General features: G+C 34.6%; 2 protein-coding genes across 8 annotated transcripts in view; one reads left to right on the forward strand and one right to left on the reverse strand.

The window, feature by feature from the left end:
* The window catches only part of LOC106059676 (adhesion G protein-coupled receptor L4-like), a 113,049-nt gene extending 106,681 nt beyond the window's left edge, over positions 1-6,368 (forward strand). For all 3 annotated transcript variants that reach the window (XM_056028348.1, XM_056028349.1, XM_056028350.1), the window contains 2 exons: positions 703-871; positions 1,089-6,368. In XM_056028348.1, the coding sequence (XP_055884323.1) occupies positions 703-871; positions 1,089-1,253 (334 nt within the window). In that variant the 3' untranslated portion in view covers positions 1,254-6,368. The remainder of the gene's footprint in view (positions 1-702; positions 872-1,088) is intronic.
* A 474-nt stretch (positions 6,369-6,842) lies between these two features.
* Positions 6,843-15,606, reverse strand: part of LOC106059678 (uncharacterized) — a 59,856-nt gene continuing 51,092 nt past the window's right edge. For all 5 annotated transcript variants that reach the window (XM_056028352.1, XM_013217360.2, XM_013217359.2 and 2 more), the window contains 2 exons: positions 13,351-13,806; positions 6,843-12,797 (listed from right to left, as the gene is read on the reverse strand). In XM_056028352.1, the coding sequence (XP_055884327.1) occupies positions 11,270-12,797; positions 13,351-13,806 (1,984 nt within the window). In that variant the 3' untranslated portion in view covers positions 6,843-11,269. The remainder of the gene's footprint in view (positions 12,798-13,350; positions 13,807-15,606) is intronic.

Genomic DNA, 15,606 nt, shown 5'->3' on the forward strand with positions numbered 1-15,606 from the left:
GGTAGAATAAATTCATTCAGCCTTATAGACTATAACATTTATGCAAACAATAAGAGCACAATCCACAGTCGTCAGTTAAAGAAAACATGTCTTTTCCTAAGCGTTACTACAAGAAGTCCAACCTTCATCTGTTAATCTGCCCTTAACTTATTTCCATTCAAAGCTTTTAATGTACTGTCGTGTCACTAAGGAAATAGCCAATTAAACCCCAAACGTCTATGCATCTTACTATTGAGTGATTACAACATATATGTAATGCTTATCCAGTTGTTTGGGTTAAAGCTTATATGGATATTGCCTTCAAAGCAGCTCAAAATAACTGACTTTAATCTTCACATAATGACTTCTTGCTAGAGCTGAATGGAAGATCTATAGTAAGAGGCATAATGTGGAGGGGGTGGGGGGGGGGGGCATGGGGCATCACGCTCCTGGCTATAAAAGTTAAAATTGCAATCTTTAGGGCAGATGATATTAAGGCCATCCATTTCTATTGCCAGCAGTTAATTATCTGGGTGTTGTGTGGCCAACACAATGACCAACCACATTTACATTCCCCAACTAAAGTCAGGTACCAATTAGAGTTGAGTGGACTCAGGATAAGAATTAATTTTTTATTTATGTTGAAGACAATAACTTTTCATATTATTGACAAAGTTATACTTTTGTTTTTGCATAGACACCCATTTCAATTTCTTATTTCAGAGCCTGGATTCAGGGAGCCTTGGCATTGGAGATACTTCTGGGTTTGACTTGGACTTTAGGCTACTTTTCCATCAGTGATGCTAGCATCCCAATGGCTTATATATTCTGTATTGCCAACTCTCTGCAGGGACTCTTCATCTTCATCTTCCACTGTGTTCTCAATAAGAAGGTAAATTTGGCAGCTTTCATTTTTGAGGAGAATAAAAAAAAATTGCTTACACAGATGATTTAGTCTCTGAAAAATTACATGTTTATTGACTATGGTCTTTTAATAGGTCATTTAAAAGTCAATAGACAGACCAATGGCCACAAAGGTGGCTTTAATTGGTCAGACATTATTACATCTTCATATTTTTTTTTATTTATTTTTTGTTATCAATCCTCAGGCCCAGAAAGAGTATCGCAGTGTTGTTCACTCTGTCGTCTCTCGATCATCCAGTAGCGTTGGAACTCACTCCACTTTGACCAAGCGCAGCAACCAACATAGCCATGAAATGAACCAAAGCCACCACCAGCGTCTGACCAGTACCAACAGCCACTCATTGGCCTAAGAGACCAACATACCAAGTGCCTCCTAAAAGCCTAGATTACTGACTGCCACTGATTGGATCAAGGCACTGCTATCAACATGTACCATTTGGCCTAAGTAACATGACCACAAGACATCAAATAAAAAATTATAAATTAATGTTTGACCAATCAAGCCATATTCTAATCTATTAGTATTTGGCTTTCATTTAAATCACATCAACTGTTATGCTTTTCATAATTTAAATGATGTATTGCATGCATTGCAAGTGGATTTTTGTAGTTTAGGAAACAAAAATACAGTTTATTATAACCAGGGGCAGACTGGTGGCAAAATTGGGCCTGGGAATAGGATGAGCATCAATTCATACCTGTCCACCTTTGTCAAATTTGATAATGCATCAAAACTGATCAATGGCCTAAATGTTTATTAATAACCCTCAGCTATGCATCATGGGGTATCATACACTACACTTGATAAAGTATTGTATTATAGGAAGACACTTCCATCATGTGTAAAGCTAGAATTACACCTAAAAATCTGTAAAAAAAAAAATTCTTTAATAAAAGATCAATCATGACAGTCTATGGGACCATCTTAAAAGAAGCTATAATATTTTAAGGGCTCTACTATGGTTTAAAACAAACACTGGTTTACGGCCCCATACATTTGCCTAAATGCCCAAATATCCAGCCTGCCCCTGATTTTAACTAGGGTTTACGTTATAACTATTTTTCTAAAACAACATTTGTAAATTGTTGCACAAGTTAAATTCTGAATACTTTTTGTTTTTGATAATAAAATTTTGTATTTGATGATTTTAGGTTGACAGAAAACAGATCGTTAACATTTTTTATGGGCACATTTTCTTATTTTTCAACCTAGAATTTTTTTCAAAGATGATTTTGAGTATTTGAGTAATCAAATAAAAAAGTAAACCTTAACCCATTAGCTCCTTCTGCAGTTGGAAACGTTTTCCCGTTTTTGTCCTAAACCGTTGTAAAATGTTTCTAAAACCCCCTATTCAATATACTTGATTTAAACTTTTTAAATAGAAGATTTCTTCTAGTCTCGTTGTAAGCGTGAATACAAAGCATTTTGGAGATTACCGATTCTGTTTTTATTACAATCGGTAAGGTTTTTATTTTTTAAATAATTTTTCAAACGAACAGGCCCATAGCCCCAGTGTATAAGCTCCTCGTGGGAAAATGAGTATTTTTGAAGTAATGAGTATTTTTGAAGTTTTTTATATTCTAGTGGTATTAAACGTATATATTTTTTAAAACTAGACATATAGTTCTATTTTTTAAAGCTGTTTGTTTGTTTATATGTATTAGATCTTCAATTTGATTATTTTTTCAAAATACATATTTTTTAGGATTTTTTAAATACGGAGTTATCCCTCCTTGCTTAGGACTTTCAAAGGGGTTTTTTGAACCGGAAATAGGAGCTATTGGGTTAACATTCATGAAGTTTTCCTCATACTGTGCTAATTGCTCTTTATGTTTTACTTATAAGTATAGGCTTATATGTGCTGTAGATGAGACTTAATTATTTCAATTATAGAAAAATTAATGGATGAATAATTGGAACTTTAAAAATAGATGGCGATTTTATTGCTTTGTTAATTGTTTTTCCTTTGATTTTCTATTGGACATTATATAATACTCATCATGGGAATTATGTGTGTGTGTGAGAGTGTGTTCATTTTTATATCCATTTTGGTGTGAATTGCTGCCCTTTATTTATGTATATTACTTTTGAATGGTGTTAGGGTTTTTTTTCCCTCACCATTTCATTCCCACCACCTCTGCTTAAAGCATTCTTTGGATTGATTCTATGGATTGATTGTAGCTTACAAAGTCAATCTTATCAACTTTGTTTCTGTTGATACCACTGAGATATTAATGAAACTCAGTTGTTTTTTATATTCTTTTTTTTTTCCAACACAGTCAGTTACTTAAAGCACAAAGTTTAGCAAGAGAAATAGAATACATATACATTTGTTTAGAAAATATTGTTTACTTCTCTGTTATTAGAAAGTTTAGGAAGAGGAGAAAAAACTCAAGATTGTTTAATATTTAGATCATCTATCATGATTGGTAAATGTTTACTATCCAGTAGAAAGTAAAAATGTATTTTTTACCATTATATTTTAATCCACCTCTTCTATTTTATTTTGTCGAAATTTAAAATATAAATATACAATTTCTGTGATAATTAAATGCATAGTTTACAAAAATATTGAAAAAAAATAATGGTTCAAATAGAAATAGTTAATCCATGTGACTTTTTTACCTAAAATTTAAATGACTATAGAAAGTTTTTCTGTACTTAGGATTTTTATTTTTCCAAAATATTTTATCAGTTACTTTTTTTTTACTTTAATACTTGATTTGATACATATTTATCTTATCTTTATGTATATGTGTTTTCTGGATTCAACGTTGTACATTTTCTTAAAGAACTTTTCCAAATTACTTTTTTTTTGTAAAATAGTTTTACACAATTTTTTTTATTTGTATTTGTTTTAATGAGTCACATGAAGTTAAGTGTAATGCATTTGTTAGCATGGAGTATAATTGGGAGTCATTTGAGATTAAAAGTAAAGAGTTTGTCAAAGAGAAGCTCAGACATTACTAGGTTTTGGAATGAATCATGAGAGGAGCTTAACAACAGGTCTATCTCTGGCTGTTTGATATTTCTCATTACTGGGTTTTGAATGAACCATAGGGCACAGCATGGCCTAAATTTTGCCAATGTGCCAAAAACTCAAAATATCAAAAATATCTGAATAAATCATAAGAGGAACACAACAGCAGGTTTATCTCCAGCTATTTGACATTTCTCATTCTTTAAATTTACAGATTTTATATCCATATTTTGTTTTCCTTCGGCCAGTATTTAATTCTGATAAGATTAAATGATATTTTCATGTAACTTAAAGTGAAGAAAGGTATCTCTCTCTCATTTATCTTATCTTATCCTGTAAATTACAGACATTACACTTCAAAACAGATGTCAAATAAATCATCAGTTTTCCTGTCTGATTCAGGCAGCCCATTCCATGCTCTAATAGCTCTAGGGAAGAAGGAGCATTTATTTATGTGTTGATCTAGTCATTCTTGTTCATAATTGATTTAAATTTGTATTAAATCTGTCTACCTCATGGCCAGGTAAGAATACTAAAAAAATTATCAAAAAAGTTATTTAGTGAGTTACAGACTCTCCTTCTAAAAAATAAGTTATTGTTGAAACAGAAAAGAGCACAAAACTATGTGTGAAAAGAAGTCACAAGAAATATGAATATTTTCGTAACTGTAAGAAGAATGTTGATGAATGAAATAGCTATTTATGTCATGCTTTATATATTTTCATATGCTTTGAACTTTTGTTTGTAGCATTGTGCTATGCTAAATAGTTAAGCTGCAATGAATTATAGATTTTTGTATTCAAATCTGAACTCCATAATAAATAAAGCAACAGAATATATTCCAAAACTTGAAGTTCAAACATTTGAATAAAGTCAACAATATTCTTAGATTCTATTAAAATTGAATAGAATTTTTTTTAAATTGACTAGACTAAAAGGAACCTTGAAACTATCCTTGCTTTTTTTATAAAGTGATTTTATTCTAGTCTTCTCCTGATCTTTCTGGCAAGTTTCTTGAATTCACAGGAAGTTCCTGAGCTAATTTTAGCTTTACTATAACACATAAATAGATGATGTCATATTAATTAAAAATTTCAATGGCCTTATTAAAGCATAGGGTTGACCTTTTTTTTTTGTAATGAGAGTTCAAGACTAGGCTAAACCTCTTGCTTTTCTTGTGACTGTTTATTGTCTAAAAAGTATGTTGTTTTAATTATGATGTAAATAAATAACCTCTGGTTATTTTGTTCTCTTTCTTTGCTCATACTACTTTTTATGTTTCCATGACAATCTTATGTGCAGCAACAATGTATTGGTGTGTAGCTGGCTTTTAAGGAACATGGTTAAATTGTCACTAATTGTTTAGTTTAGTAAGGTTAAAAAAAAAGTAAGCTATTCCTCTGTCAGTGGTGTAGCTAGGGTGGGGGAGGAGGGGGGAGAATGTGAAATCCCCCCAGACCCCCACTTGAGGGGGGTCTCCAAATGAGTGTTTTTTACACTAAAAATTAAATATTTCACAAAATGCAAGTGCCCAAAGAGGTCACACCCACCAGGACCCCAAATGATGGATAATTTCTAGCTACGCCCCTGTCCTCTGTGTAGTTAAATAGTAGGCTTCTCAAAGACTGTGTTGTAACTCTTTTTTCTTTTCAACTGATGTAAACCAGTCTTTTTGTCATAGCAGCTAAGATACTTTGGCCAGTAAAGGATTTAGAGGATTTGTACTTTTTGTTTTTCTAGTGTTCAGAAAGTGACCTGATAGGAGATTCTAAAACTTCAGGGTACTAACAAAGTTGTGTATATCTCGTTGCTCTAGCTGTTTAGTTTTTTGTTTTTTTTCAAGTGCCTTTTAATTTTATTTGAATTTGACAATAATAAAAAAAAAACAAATGGAAAAATGGTTCCAGTGCTGGGACAAAATCCAAAAAGTCTTTGGACTCTTGAAGCACATGTGACAAGGTGAAGGCTGCCCAGCCTTGAACACATTTTTTTTTAAAATGGGCCCTATTGTTACAAGTTTTTATCACGAATAAATTCCTCTCTAGTCGATATATTTGTTTTGTATTCAAATAAAACTTTTATGTCAAGAAATTTTTTTTCCGAAAAAGACTATTCATTGTTTTGTTTTTTAATTTGTATATTTTGTACCCTCTTTCTTTCACATGCAGCAAATGTTTTGTAAATATTTATAAGATAATATTGAAAGTGGGTTACATGTTGAACAAAAATAAATTTAGGTTATTTTATCTTTCCTATGAACTAAGTCAGTTGGGTTATTTGGAATGTTTTTGAGGTATGAAGTTCTTATAATACTAAGTTTAAATTGCTGAGTGTTTAAAATAAGAAAAACAAATTTTGGTTTAACTGTCTGGGCAACAACAATATAGACATAATGTATGTATATTACAATGTGGCTTATTAACAGGCTAATTGGTTTGGTTTGCATTATCAAACATCACTAAGTATTAAATGTTGTTTTGAAAATGATGGTGTTTAATTAATTTTTTTTTACACTTTATAAGAGTTTTGACTTAGTGTACTTTGTGGATATTGATTCTCAGGAGGAAATTTTATTCTGTCATATTTTTTCTAGAATTATTTGGCTGCCTGGTTCAGTGGTATGCTCTCCAAAGTTGCCTTGATTGTCCTGGTTTCAAACCCAGCCCACTGCCATCCCCTGCTGACTTGCAGGAGATGTGGACTAGGACATAACATACTTAGAAGTCAAGTCATTTCTTTAGCTTTATATTTCTACAGTAAGAAATATCAATACTGATATATATATTTTTATGAGTGCTGATAGAAGTTAAACTATTAATACAGAACATAGTTCATGAAAAATTTGAAAAAATGATCAGATTCACGAATGAATAAACATTTCAAAACTACACAAACAATTTTGTAAAGAAAAACTCCCAACACAAACATATTTGTAAAGAAGAACAGCCAACACAAACAAAAGTTTCATTTCAATTTTTTTTTTATTTCCATCATATTCAGAATCAATAGTATTAACACAATAACCCATCAAATGTAAATGTTAAAAAAACCCGTAAAGTTTGAATCAACTTGTTTAGTCCAGACTTAGACTGGTCCAGCCCATAAAGTAATGTTGTAAAGTTGGCATTAATGAAATGGCAGGGTAAATAACCCTGAACAGAAACAAAAGCAATTCATTATGGTCTCAAAAAAATGTTTAACAAAAGGAAAATTAAGATTAAAAGAACAATGAAATAGAAACTGGACACTAAAGAATGGAAAGAAAAGCAACAAAAAAAACTTATGTAGCTTCTGTTTTGTGCTTAAATGAAAATTTATTCATATATAAGCTTACTATTTTAATTTGAGTTCTTTTTGCAGTTTTTGGCATATAACCAATTTAGTTTGTTTCAGACTCTCAGGTTCAACTTTTGAAAATTATTTTCAGTTATATCTACAGATAATGAAATGCTTTTATTTCTGTTCGTGACATTTCAGTTTTCATTAGCACTCCACTAAGGAGATGGACATAATCGTTAATATTTAGAAATTTGAAACAGTAATGAAATAAACAAAAAGAACAAGACACAACAAGAAGCTCAAGAATGTGAACTGGAACAATATTTTGTAAGTCTTCTAACAAAGTCACAACTTCATTTGTGTATATGAAATAAAGTTAGGATTTTAAAAAAATGCATTCTACATCACAAATAATTACAATCTCCACACAGAGCACCTAACAATTGGATTTGTGTAAGGTAAGCTTGCGGCAACCTCATGACTCGTGCATTATCTGTGGGCTATATAAAGTAAACAATAATGGCAGTGATCCAGTGACATCCAATTCAATACACAATAGCCTAGAAAAAATAAATATATATTTATAGAATATATTGTGTGTATATAGTAGAAAATGCTTAAGGAACTCAAAAAATGAACTGTTTTTTTTCACAGCTAATTATAAACTTTCCAGATATTTCTATATCAAAGAACAAACAAAGATAAAATTTAAAGAGGTTGAAGTGCTTGGTTAGAGTATTAACTTACAACTTTATCCAGTAGACAGAACACTAGAGCTGAAAGTACTAAAACAGGTTTCTGTGCATAAAATTTTGAACCTACTAACACAAAAATAGGAACAGAAATAGTGAGAAAGGCCGAGAACAAAACAACCATAATCATGTAGTCTCTTTTCTTTTATGATATATGAATTCTCAAAAATGCATATGCAACCAAACTTTATTATGACATTAACAAGCTCACAAAAGAAAAAACATTTTCTTTTCTTTCATATCATGAAAGTTTCAACAGTTATATTATCAAGAAATAATTTTTTTTACTGGCACTTTGACATCTTACCCGTAAATTATTCTTCAAAAAAGTTTTTCATTGAGAAAGACATGTGACAGTTTCTTTATTCTACCCTTCACTTCACCCCTCATATTTATTCATCAATTGAAGTTCATGTTTTGCGATAATCCTAATAAAATCATTTCATGAACTTAAGAGTATTGCAATTGCTGAACATCACAAACTTATTCCATACTAAACAAAATTTTGAAAAAAAAAAAAAAGAATTTCAGTTGGGACACATTACTTCTGAAACATCTAGGACAATCAATCTGAATTGCTATGATTTAAAGACAGAAAATGTTCTTAAATTAAATTACTTTCTATTTCAAATACTTTGTCTGCTTCCCTCTAGAATTGAAAAACAGATAAGCTGATTCTGCTACACAGTTCTAGTGAATGTTTTAAAAGATTACCTGGCATTTACTTTAAAACTCTATAAACTCTATTCTATAAGCATTTTAAAACCTATTTTTGTACAAGCTATATATCATATTTTTATAAATTCAGATTACAAAAAACTGAAAAATTCTTTGAAACTTGTAGGGCTAATAATAATTTATGATTCTGATAATTCAGTCAATACAAACATGTAATGCTTCAAGCTGTGGTAAATGAGGAGAAGAATGTGATACAAGGTATAAATAGAAGTGAAACAAATAGAGAGAGTCTTTCCAGATTAATTTAGGGTGAACCAAACAGAAGGTACAATCACAGACTATGTTTTGGTGGTTCAATTTCTTTTTAAATCAGAATCAGGAACAATTAGGAATTCCATTTTTTTTAACTCCTCCAGAAAAAATGTATCAAATGAGAGAACCAGACTTAAAGTAGGCTCCTATGAATTGGACATTTATCCTTGAAAAAAGGGGCAGGGTATTAAATGAGGACCATGAATCTTTTCTTAGTATGTGGTGGAACTAAAATTAAAATGTTGCCAGGTTGGAAAAGTTTTATAAGAAAATAAAAGAGAACATAAATGATAAAAAATAATAATAATAATGAAAAAAGAAATAGAAAATTACATTGAGATCTGAATTGATTTAAAAAAAAAATATTTGTATTTGTTTTAGTTATCTCTCTTGTATAAAAAATCAAACAAAGCTGAGTATACAACTTAATTAATAATTTATAACATAAAAAAAAAAAAAAAAACTGACAAATGTTTTTGTTTTTCCACCATTTGGGAACATTATTAAGAAGAGTCACATAAGTTGTGTGAATAGCAACAAATTTACAAACTTGGCTAACAAACTAAAGATCTATTTGTATAAAACATTGTCTTCTAGGTTTCAGATGAAATTTTTGGTTGAGTGATAATCTGGTAGTCATAGTAACAATAATACAAGAGTACACAATTGGACACACTAGAACAGTTTATTAAATAATTGATATACATGGTATTATGAATGTATAATGGATGCATGAATATATGAATTAGTGCTACAATGAAACTGTCACAAAATATCTCACATCATCACCAATATGTGTCACATCATCAACAACATATGTCACACCATCACCAACATATGTCACATCATCACCCAAATAGGACTAATCTTAGACAATAAATACAATTTGAGGGTGTCACATGACCATTGGTTGAGGGAAGGGCGAGGAACAAAATAAAGGGGAATAACAATGATATTAATAAATGAACTAATTACATTATATTATTACAGTCTAATCACTTAATGAAGTATTAATGGCCTTGGCCTCCAGCTGAGCTGAACTTTTACATAGAGTGATGATGGGGTAGATCTGTGTATGTGTGTGTGCTGTATGTGTGTGTGTATGTTTGATGTGTTTCTGAGTGTGGGTGTGGTATGTATCATTGGTCAGTGTCAAAGTCATACACGTACCAATTATGAACTATTATTCCATGACCTAGTTGTTAAGGTCTTCTAGTTAAAGAAAGTCCATCTAGTGATAATACATCACAATAGAAAAAAAATTATTTCTAAGCATCCAATTTATTTGTAACAAATCTATTTTAAAATATTCTAAGGAATGTAAGCTATCATCAAAAATGTAGGTCACCAATAAAACAATATTATTAGCAGCCCATTTGCTTATGGGCAATACAACAATAGTTGGCATTTCAGTGGAAAGTAATTGTGTCTAGAATTCCAATACAAAAAAAAGGAAAAATCTCTAAATATGTAAATTTTCAGGATTTGAGATCAAAAGTGTACCAGTGGACCAGGTCATTTCTGAGCCAGTGTCTGGTTCTAGATTAATTTTATAAGTGCTATTTCTGTTAAGTTAGCTTTAAATTATTTATATTGGTATTTTTTTTTTAAATGTTGTTGACTGGTGTTAGAAGAGCCAATCTTAGGCTGTCCATTCCATTTACTAGTAGACTGTTTATTAATGTCAATTCTCTTTGGCCTGTTGATTAAGAAACAGTGCAGGGTCTTAAAGACATATAAATGTCTCCAAAAATAAGTTCGTTGAAGACACATGCAGGTCACAATGTCTTTAGATTGAAAATGGTGAAAGTAATACTTCAGAAAGTATCATTTAGTCACTGAGCAGCAATTCTCTAAATGTAACTGCTGTATTATATATCACTCATGTGGTTAAAGTGACACATTTATAACAAATACCAGAGGCTACATGTTACAGATATATTTAAATGCTAATATAACTAATATACCTGTAGGCCGATCTAATCCATTGAAATATAACCTATTAAAACAAAAATTGATGCAAAAAGGGGAAACCCGTATTGGAATAATTAGAACATTTGTTTCTAGATGAAATACATCCCTTTCATTTGTGTGTACAGAACATTCATAGTTCGCATCAGAACTGAAACAAAACAGAGCTGCAGAAGTAATCTCAATCTGTCTTCTCTCATAGAGTTCAAGAAGCATAACTCATCTTTTAATTATAATTAAAATAATTGAGCAGTTATTTCCCCCATTGGTCATCGAATCCTGTCCAAAATATTTCTGGCAGTTTCGTAAATGAACTATAAGTGAAGATAAAAAATAGTTCAGAAATTGAGTGTTCTGGTCCAAGTTGAGCATTTATTTGGTTTTAAAAAGTTTTCATGATTCCGAATTAGGTTCATCTTTGATGCCCTGCTCCAGCCTCTTCTTCTCGATTAGCTCCCTTAGCTGCTTCATCTCCTCCTGCAGACTGGTGAGCTCATCCCGCAATTTGCTGTTCTCTGTCTCCAGATAGTCGGACTTGGCTTCTCGGATTTTTGTTAAAGTCTTTCTGTTTTCTCGGCACTTTCTGGCGGCCTCGTTGTTTCGGCGCCGTCTTTCGAGATATTTGGGATCCAGATACTTGATGTCGCCAGGCGCTCTTCTGGATCCTGACCTGTCTTTTCTATGCCGGTACATTGCGGGGCTGTCCGATTTGCTGAGGGACAATGGGTTGGACTGGGCGAGATTGATGTCGGACAGTTGAGCGAGGCCGTTCATGAAAGGATGCGAGGAATATGGGGCTGGAGTTACGGTCACCGCCGAAGAGGGCAAACTGGAGAAAGAATCTTTGGCGTAGCTGGCGTCGTGGTTGGGGAGCTTGTGGCGCAGCTTGAGCGGAAAGGAGGAGGCGGGTGGACTGACAGAGGTGGGCGTCTTCTCCGCGGGCGTCACGCTGTGCTCGGATTCCACGCTGCTGTCGTCCGGGCCGTTGTTACTCCGGCCGCTTACGTTGCTGTCGCGGCGAACAGTGAGTTGTAGCGGTTCCTCATTGTCGCTGCTGTGGCTGGTGACGGGGGAGGCCTGAGACCAAGATGATCTGGAGTAACTGTCAAAATTGGTCTGCATGTAAGGGGCGTGTCCAGAGTGGTAAGCGCTCTGGGCGGGGATGGGTGGGCTAACGGGGGAACGATACTGGTTGTAGTTCCCCACGCTTCCGCGCCTAAATAGGGAGCTGTCTGGAGACTCCAAATGATAGGAAGCCGAGCGTCTCTCTACGTTGGAGTTACTCCTCTCGCGAGAACGTATCTCCCCTTCCTCAATGGGCTCGTGCTTGAGTAAGTCCATAGGGTGGTAGGCCGGGTGCTGGGGCGGCAGCTGATGCTGGGTGAGGTGATAGTGATAATGAGCCGACGGCATGCCAACCTGAGGTCTTATCGTGCCTTCTTGGTAGGCGCGGGATGCCGCCTCTGACAAAAAGTACGGGAGGCCGCCCGAGCTGTTGTTGGAGTACATAGCCACGCCCATGTGCATGGCGCTCGATACGGCGAGAAGAGGGGGAGGGGAACTATAGGGCATGTGGGCGTGTCCCGGGGGTTTAGGAGCTCCGCCCACAGGAGAGGTGTGTGAAGGAATACCATTGTTAGGTACGTGATGCGGTGACAAGTTCCCTTTCTGAGTGACAGGCTCATCGTCCATACTGTCCTCAACTCCAGCCTGCTCGTCTGGAAGATTAAACTTCCTCTTCAGTGCCAGCAACTCTCTTCTGAGTTTGCTGTTGTCGTCTTCCAAAATATTGATCCTCCCTTCCAGAACACGATCGTGGATACGCCGCTTCTCGCGTGATCTCCTGGCCGCTTCATTGTTCTTGCGTCTCTTCTCCCAGTATTGAGAATCCTTCTGCTCCTCTGGAACAAACTCTCGATATCTGAAACAAAATGAAAAGTTCTTGACAAACTTGTTCAAATGCTTTCTTGTTCAAAATATATTCTTGTTCAAATAAATTCATCAAATAAATTTATTGTTACTTAACAACTAAAGTCTTGTCTAAAGTGTAATAACATATAATGTAATTTATATTAATTGTCATGTCATAGTTGAGCTTGAAATAAAGACAGCCTGATTTAGATTTAGCTAGAAAAGATGGCAATCATGGGACACCTAATAATCATGGCGATGTACCTCAATTGAAATTAAGTATAAAAGCTTAATAAGACAATACAGGGCTATTAATACAAGACCTTCCTTCAGAGAACATTAACAGAAAAAAAAGAAGAAGAGGCAGGCAGAGAAAGCGATGGAATGACAAAAATCAAAGAATGGACGGGCCTGTCACTGAAAGAGATTCTACTCAAGCAAAAGACAGAAAAGAATGAAAAAAAAACTGTTGACAGTTCATGTGTGGTGCCCCAACACATAATGTGCTAGGTGTAGGTGGAAATGAAATGAACACAGATGATCGAACATAGATGATTACCTACCTTCGATTTCCTTCCACACCAAATGCGCTAGACGAATCGGAATCGCTGTTGTGGTGGCTTTCCGTCTCCCTGTAAATCTGTTGCTGCTGCTGAAGACTGTGGTGATGATGCTGGGGTGCAGTGTAAAGGCCCTGGTGTTGCTCGCCTTTCTGAAGCTGGGTCGGCAACGTCTGAGGTAGCTGCTGCTGCTGTTGCTGCGGGGGTGATGGTACGCTAGTGGTGCCGGTGGCGAAGGAAATAGGGGCGGAGGATGGCAGCTGCGACATCGGCGAAGAGTGGGAGGCTGACGCCGGAGGAAGGACTTCCGGTGAAGGTTGCTGGGGAGCTTCAGATCCGTGAGTGACCGAAGCGATGAGTGGGGAGGGCGGGGAACTTTGTTTCTGATCCTTGAGTTCTCCCTCCGTATACATGACTTGAAAGTGACTTAGATCGCGTGCAGAATGGTAGGTCTCTTTTCTGAAACACAGATACAAAATAAATATAGACATTAGTAAATAAATAAATAAAGTTCTGAGTATTTAAATTTCCAAAACCAAAAAGTTAGTCGAACTTTTGTTTTTCTTCAGACTAGAATTGAATGTGATTTGGTGTGTCGCAGAAGAGTGTTTAAACAGGAGCGTGCAATGAGCATTGGTCAGTGGTCATTGGTGCTGCTATTCACTGCTAACAAGATTTGATGTAGGCAGAACGTTCCGGTCTATTAAAGAAGCTTCCAGAAGGAGATGACTGGGCTGCATGACTGTCAAAACAAAATAGCTTCGAGAGTAGTACTTTAGCTCAATCTACACTTAAAAGTTTTCTAGCATTATATTTGGAAATCCATGTAATGTCAATGTGGTTGAGTACAGTGCTGAACACACAACATTCTCCTATTGAATAGTCAAAACAAAGTTTTCTGCTTCGTTTGTTTTAACTACAAACTTTTACATAAGTTTTCAAAACCAATAGCTTAAAATAGTCATACCCAAACTACGACCCGTGTGCCATATCCGGTATTGACGTCTTTTCATCGGACTCCTAGAAACTTCTGCCCATGATCTATGCATTCTTGGCATCTACGTGCGGTCAGAAACATAGGTGTCAGAAATTTTTTAGATCCCTGAACCGAAACAGGTGGAGCACCTCTTGCATAAAAATGGCAATATCTCATCACTCAGTGCAAAGCGCTTCCCGGCTTCGAATCCTGGTGGAAGACTGGGATTTTTAATTTCGAGATCTTCAGCGTGCCTCTGAGTCCACAAAGCTCTGACAATAGATGGGGAAAAAGCAAAGGCGGTTGGTCGTTGTGCTGGCCACATAACACCCTTGTTAACCGAGGGCCACCTTTACATCATCTATCCCATAGATCGCAAGGTTTGAAACACCTTTCTTAAGAATTCTAGTTTTAGAATCGTAATAATGGTGAAATTAGAAACAGCTTTAATTTTAATATTTCCTTTCTTTGCAGACAAATAAGGTTGCTTTCGATCCTTTCTCCTGGAATGAACTCTTCTGTTGAGAAGTACATTTCCGAGACTCCATTTTTGTAAATGCTGCATGTTAGCACTAACTTGACATAAGTGTGTCATGACTAGAATACAAAATATGTTTTTGAAAGACCGCTACTTCTACTAGAATAGATTAAAGTACAAACTAGTCAAACATCCACTGACCTACTTCATTGAATGTATTATACACTTTGTTCATAACAGTGCGCACAATAAAGTACCCCGCTAAATAAAACCAAATTAGATGCGGCTCCAATCGATAATTATTACAATACTCATAGCGACAGGTTGAATGTTAATGACAATTTTATTATGCAAACTGATCATGTTAATAATAATAATCATGGCTAGCAGATGGAGTGCATTTATTTCTTTACAACTTTACACATTTTGTTTTTACTTTAAGACAAAAAGTTTTTGCTATAAAAAAAAAAAACTACAGAAAGTTTTCGACGCCGGCAAAGTATTGTTCAAACAGAAGTCTCACTTGTAGCGAATCTTTCTCCAGCTCATTAGAATCACTAAACACTTGTTATATTCTATTCAGATTACTAGATTCACTAAATTCTATTCTATCCAGCTCACTAGATTCACTAAATTCTATTCTATCCAGCTCACTAGATTCACTAAAGTCTATTCTATCCAGCTCACTAGATTCACTAAAGTCTATTCTATCCAGCTCACTAGAGTCAACAAAACCTGTTCTATTTTATCCAGCTCACTGGACTCACTAAAACCTATTCTAGTTTTTCTTTTTTTTAAGCGAATA

The sequence above is a fragment of the Biomphalaria glabrata genome, chromosome 5, assembly GCF_947242115.1.
Source record: "Biomphalaria glabrata chromosome 5, xgBioGlab47.1, whole genome shotgun sequence".
Lineage (NCBI taxonomy): Eukaryota > Metazoa > Mollusca > Gastropoda > Planorbidae > Biomphalaria > Biomphalaria glabrata.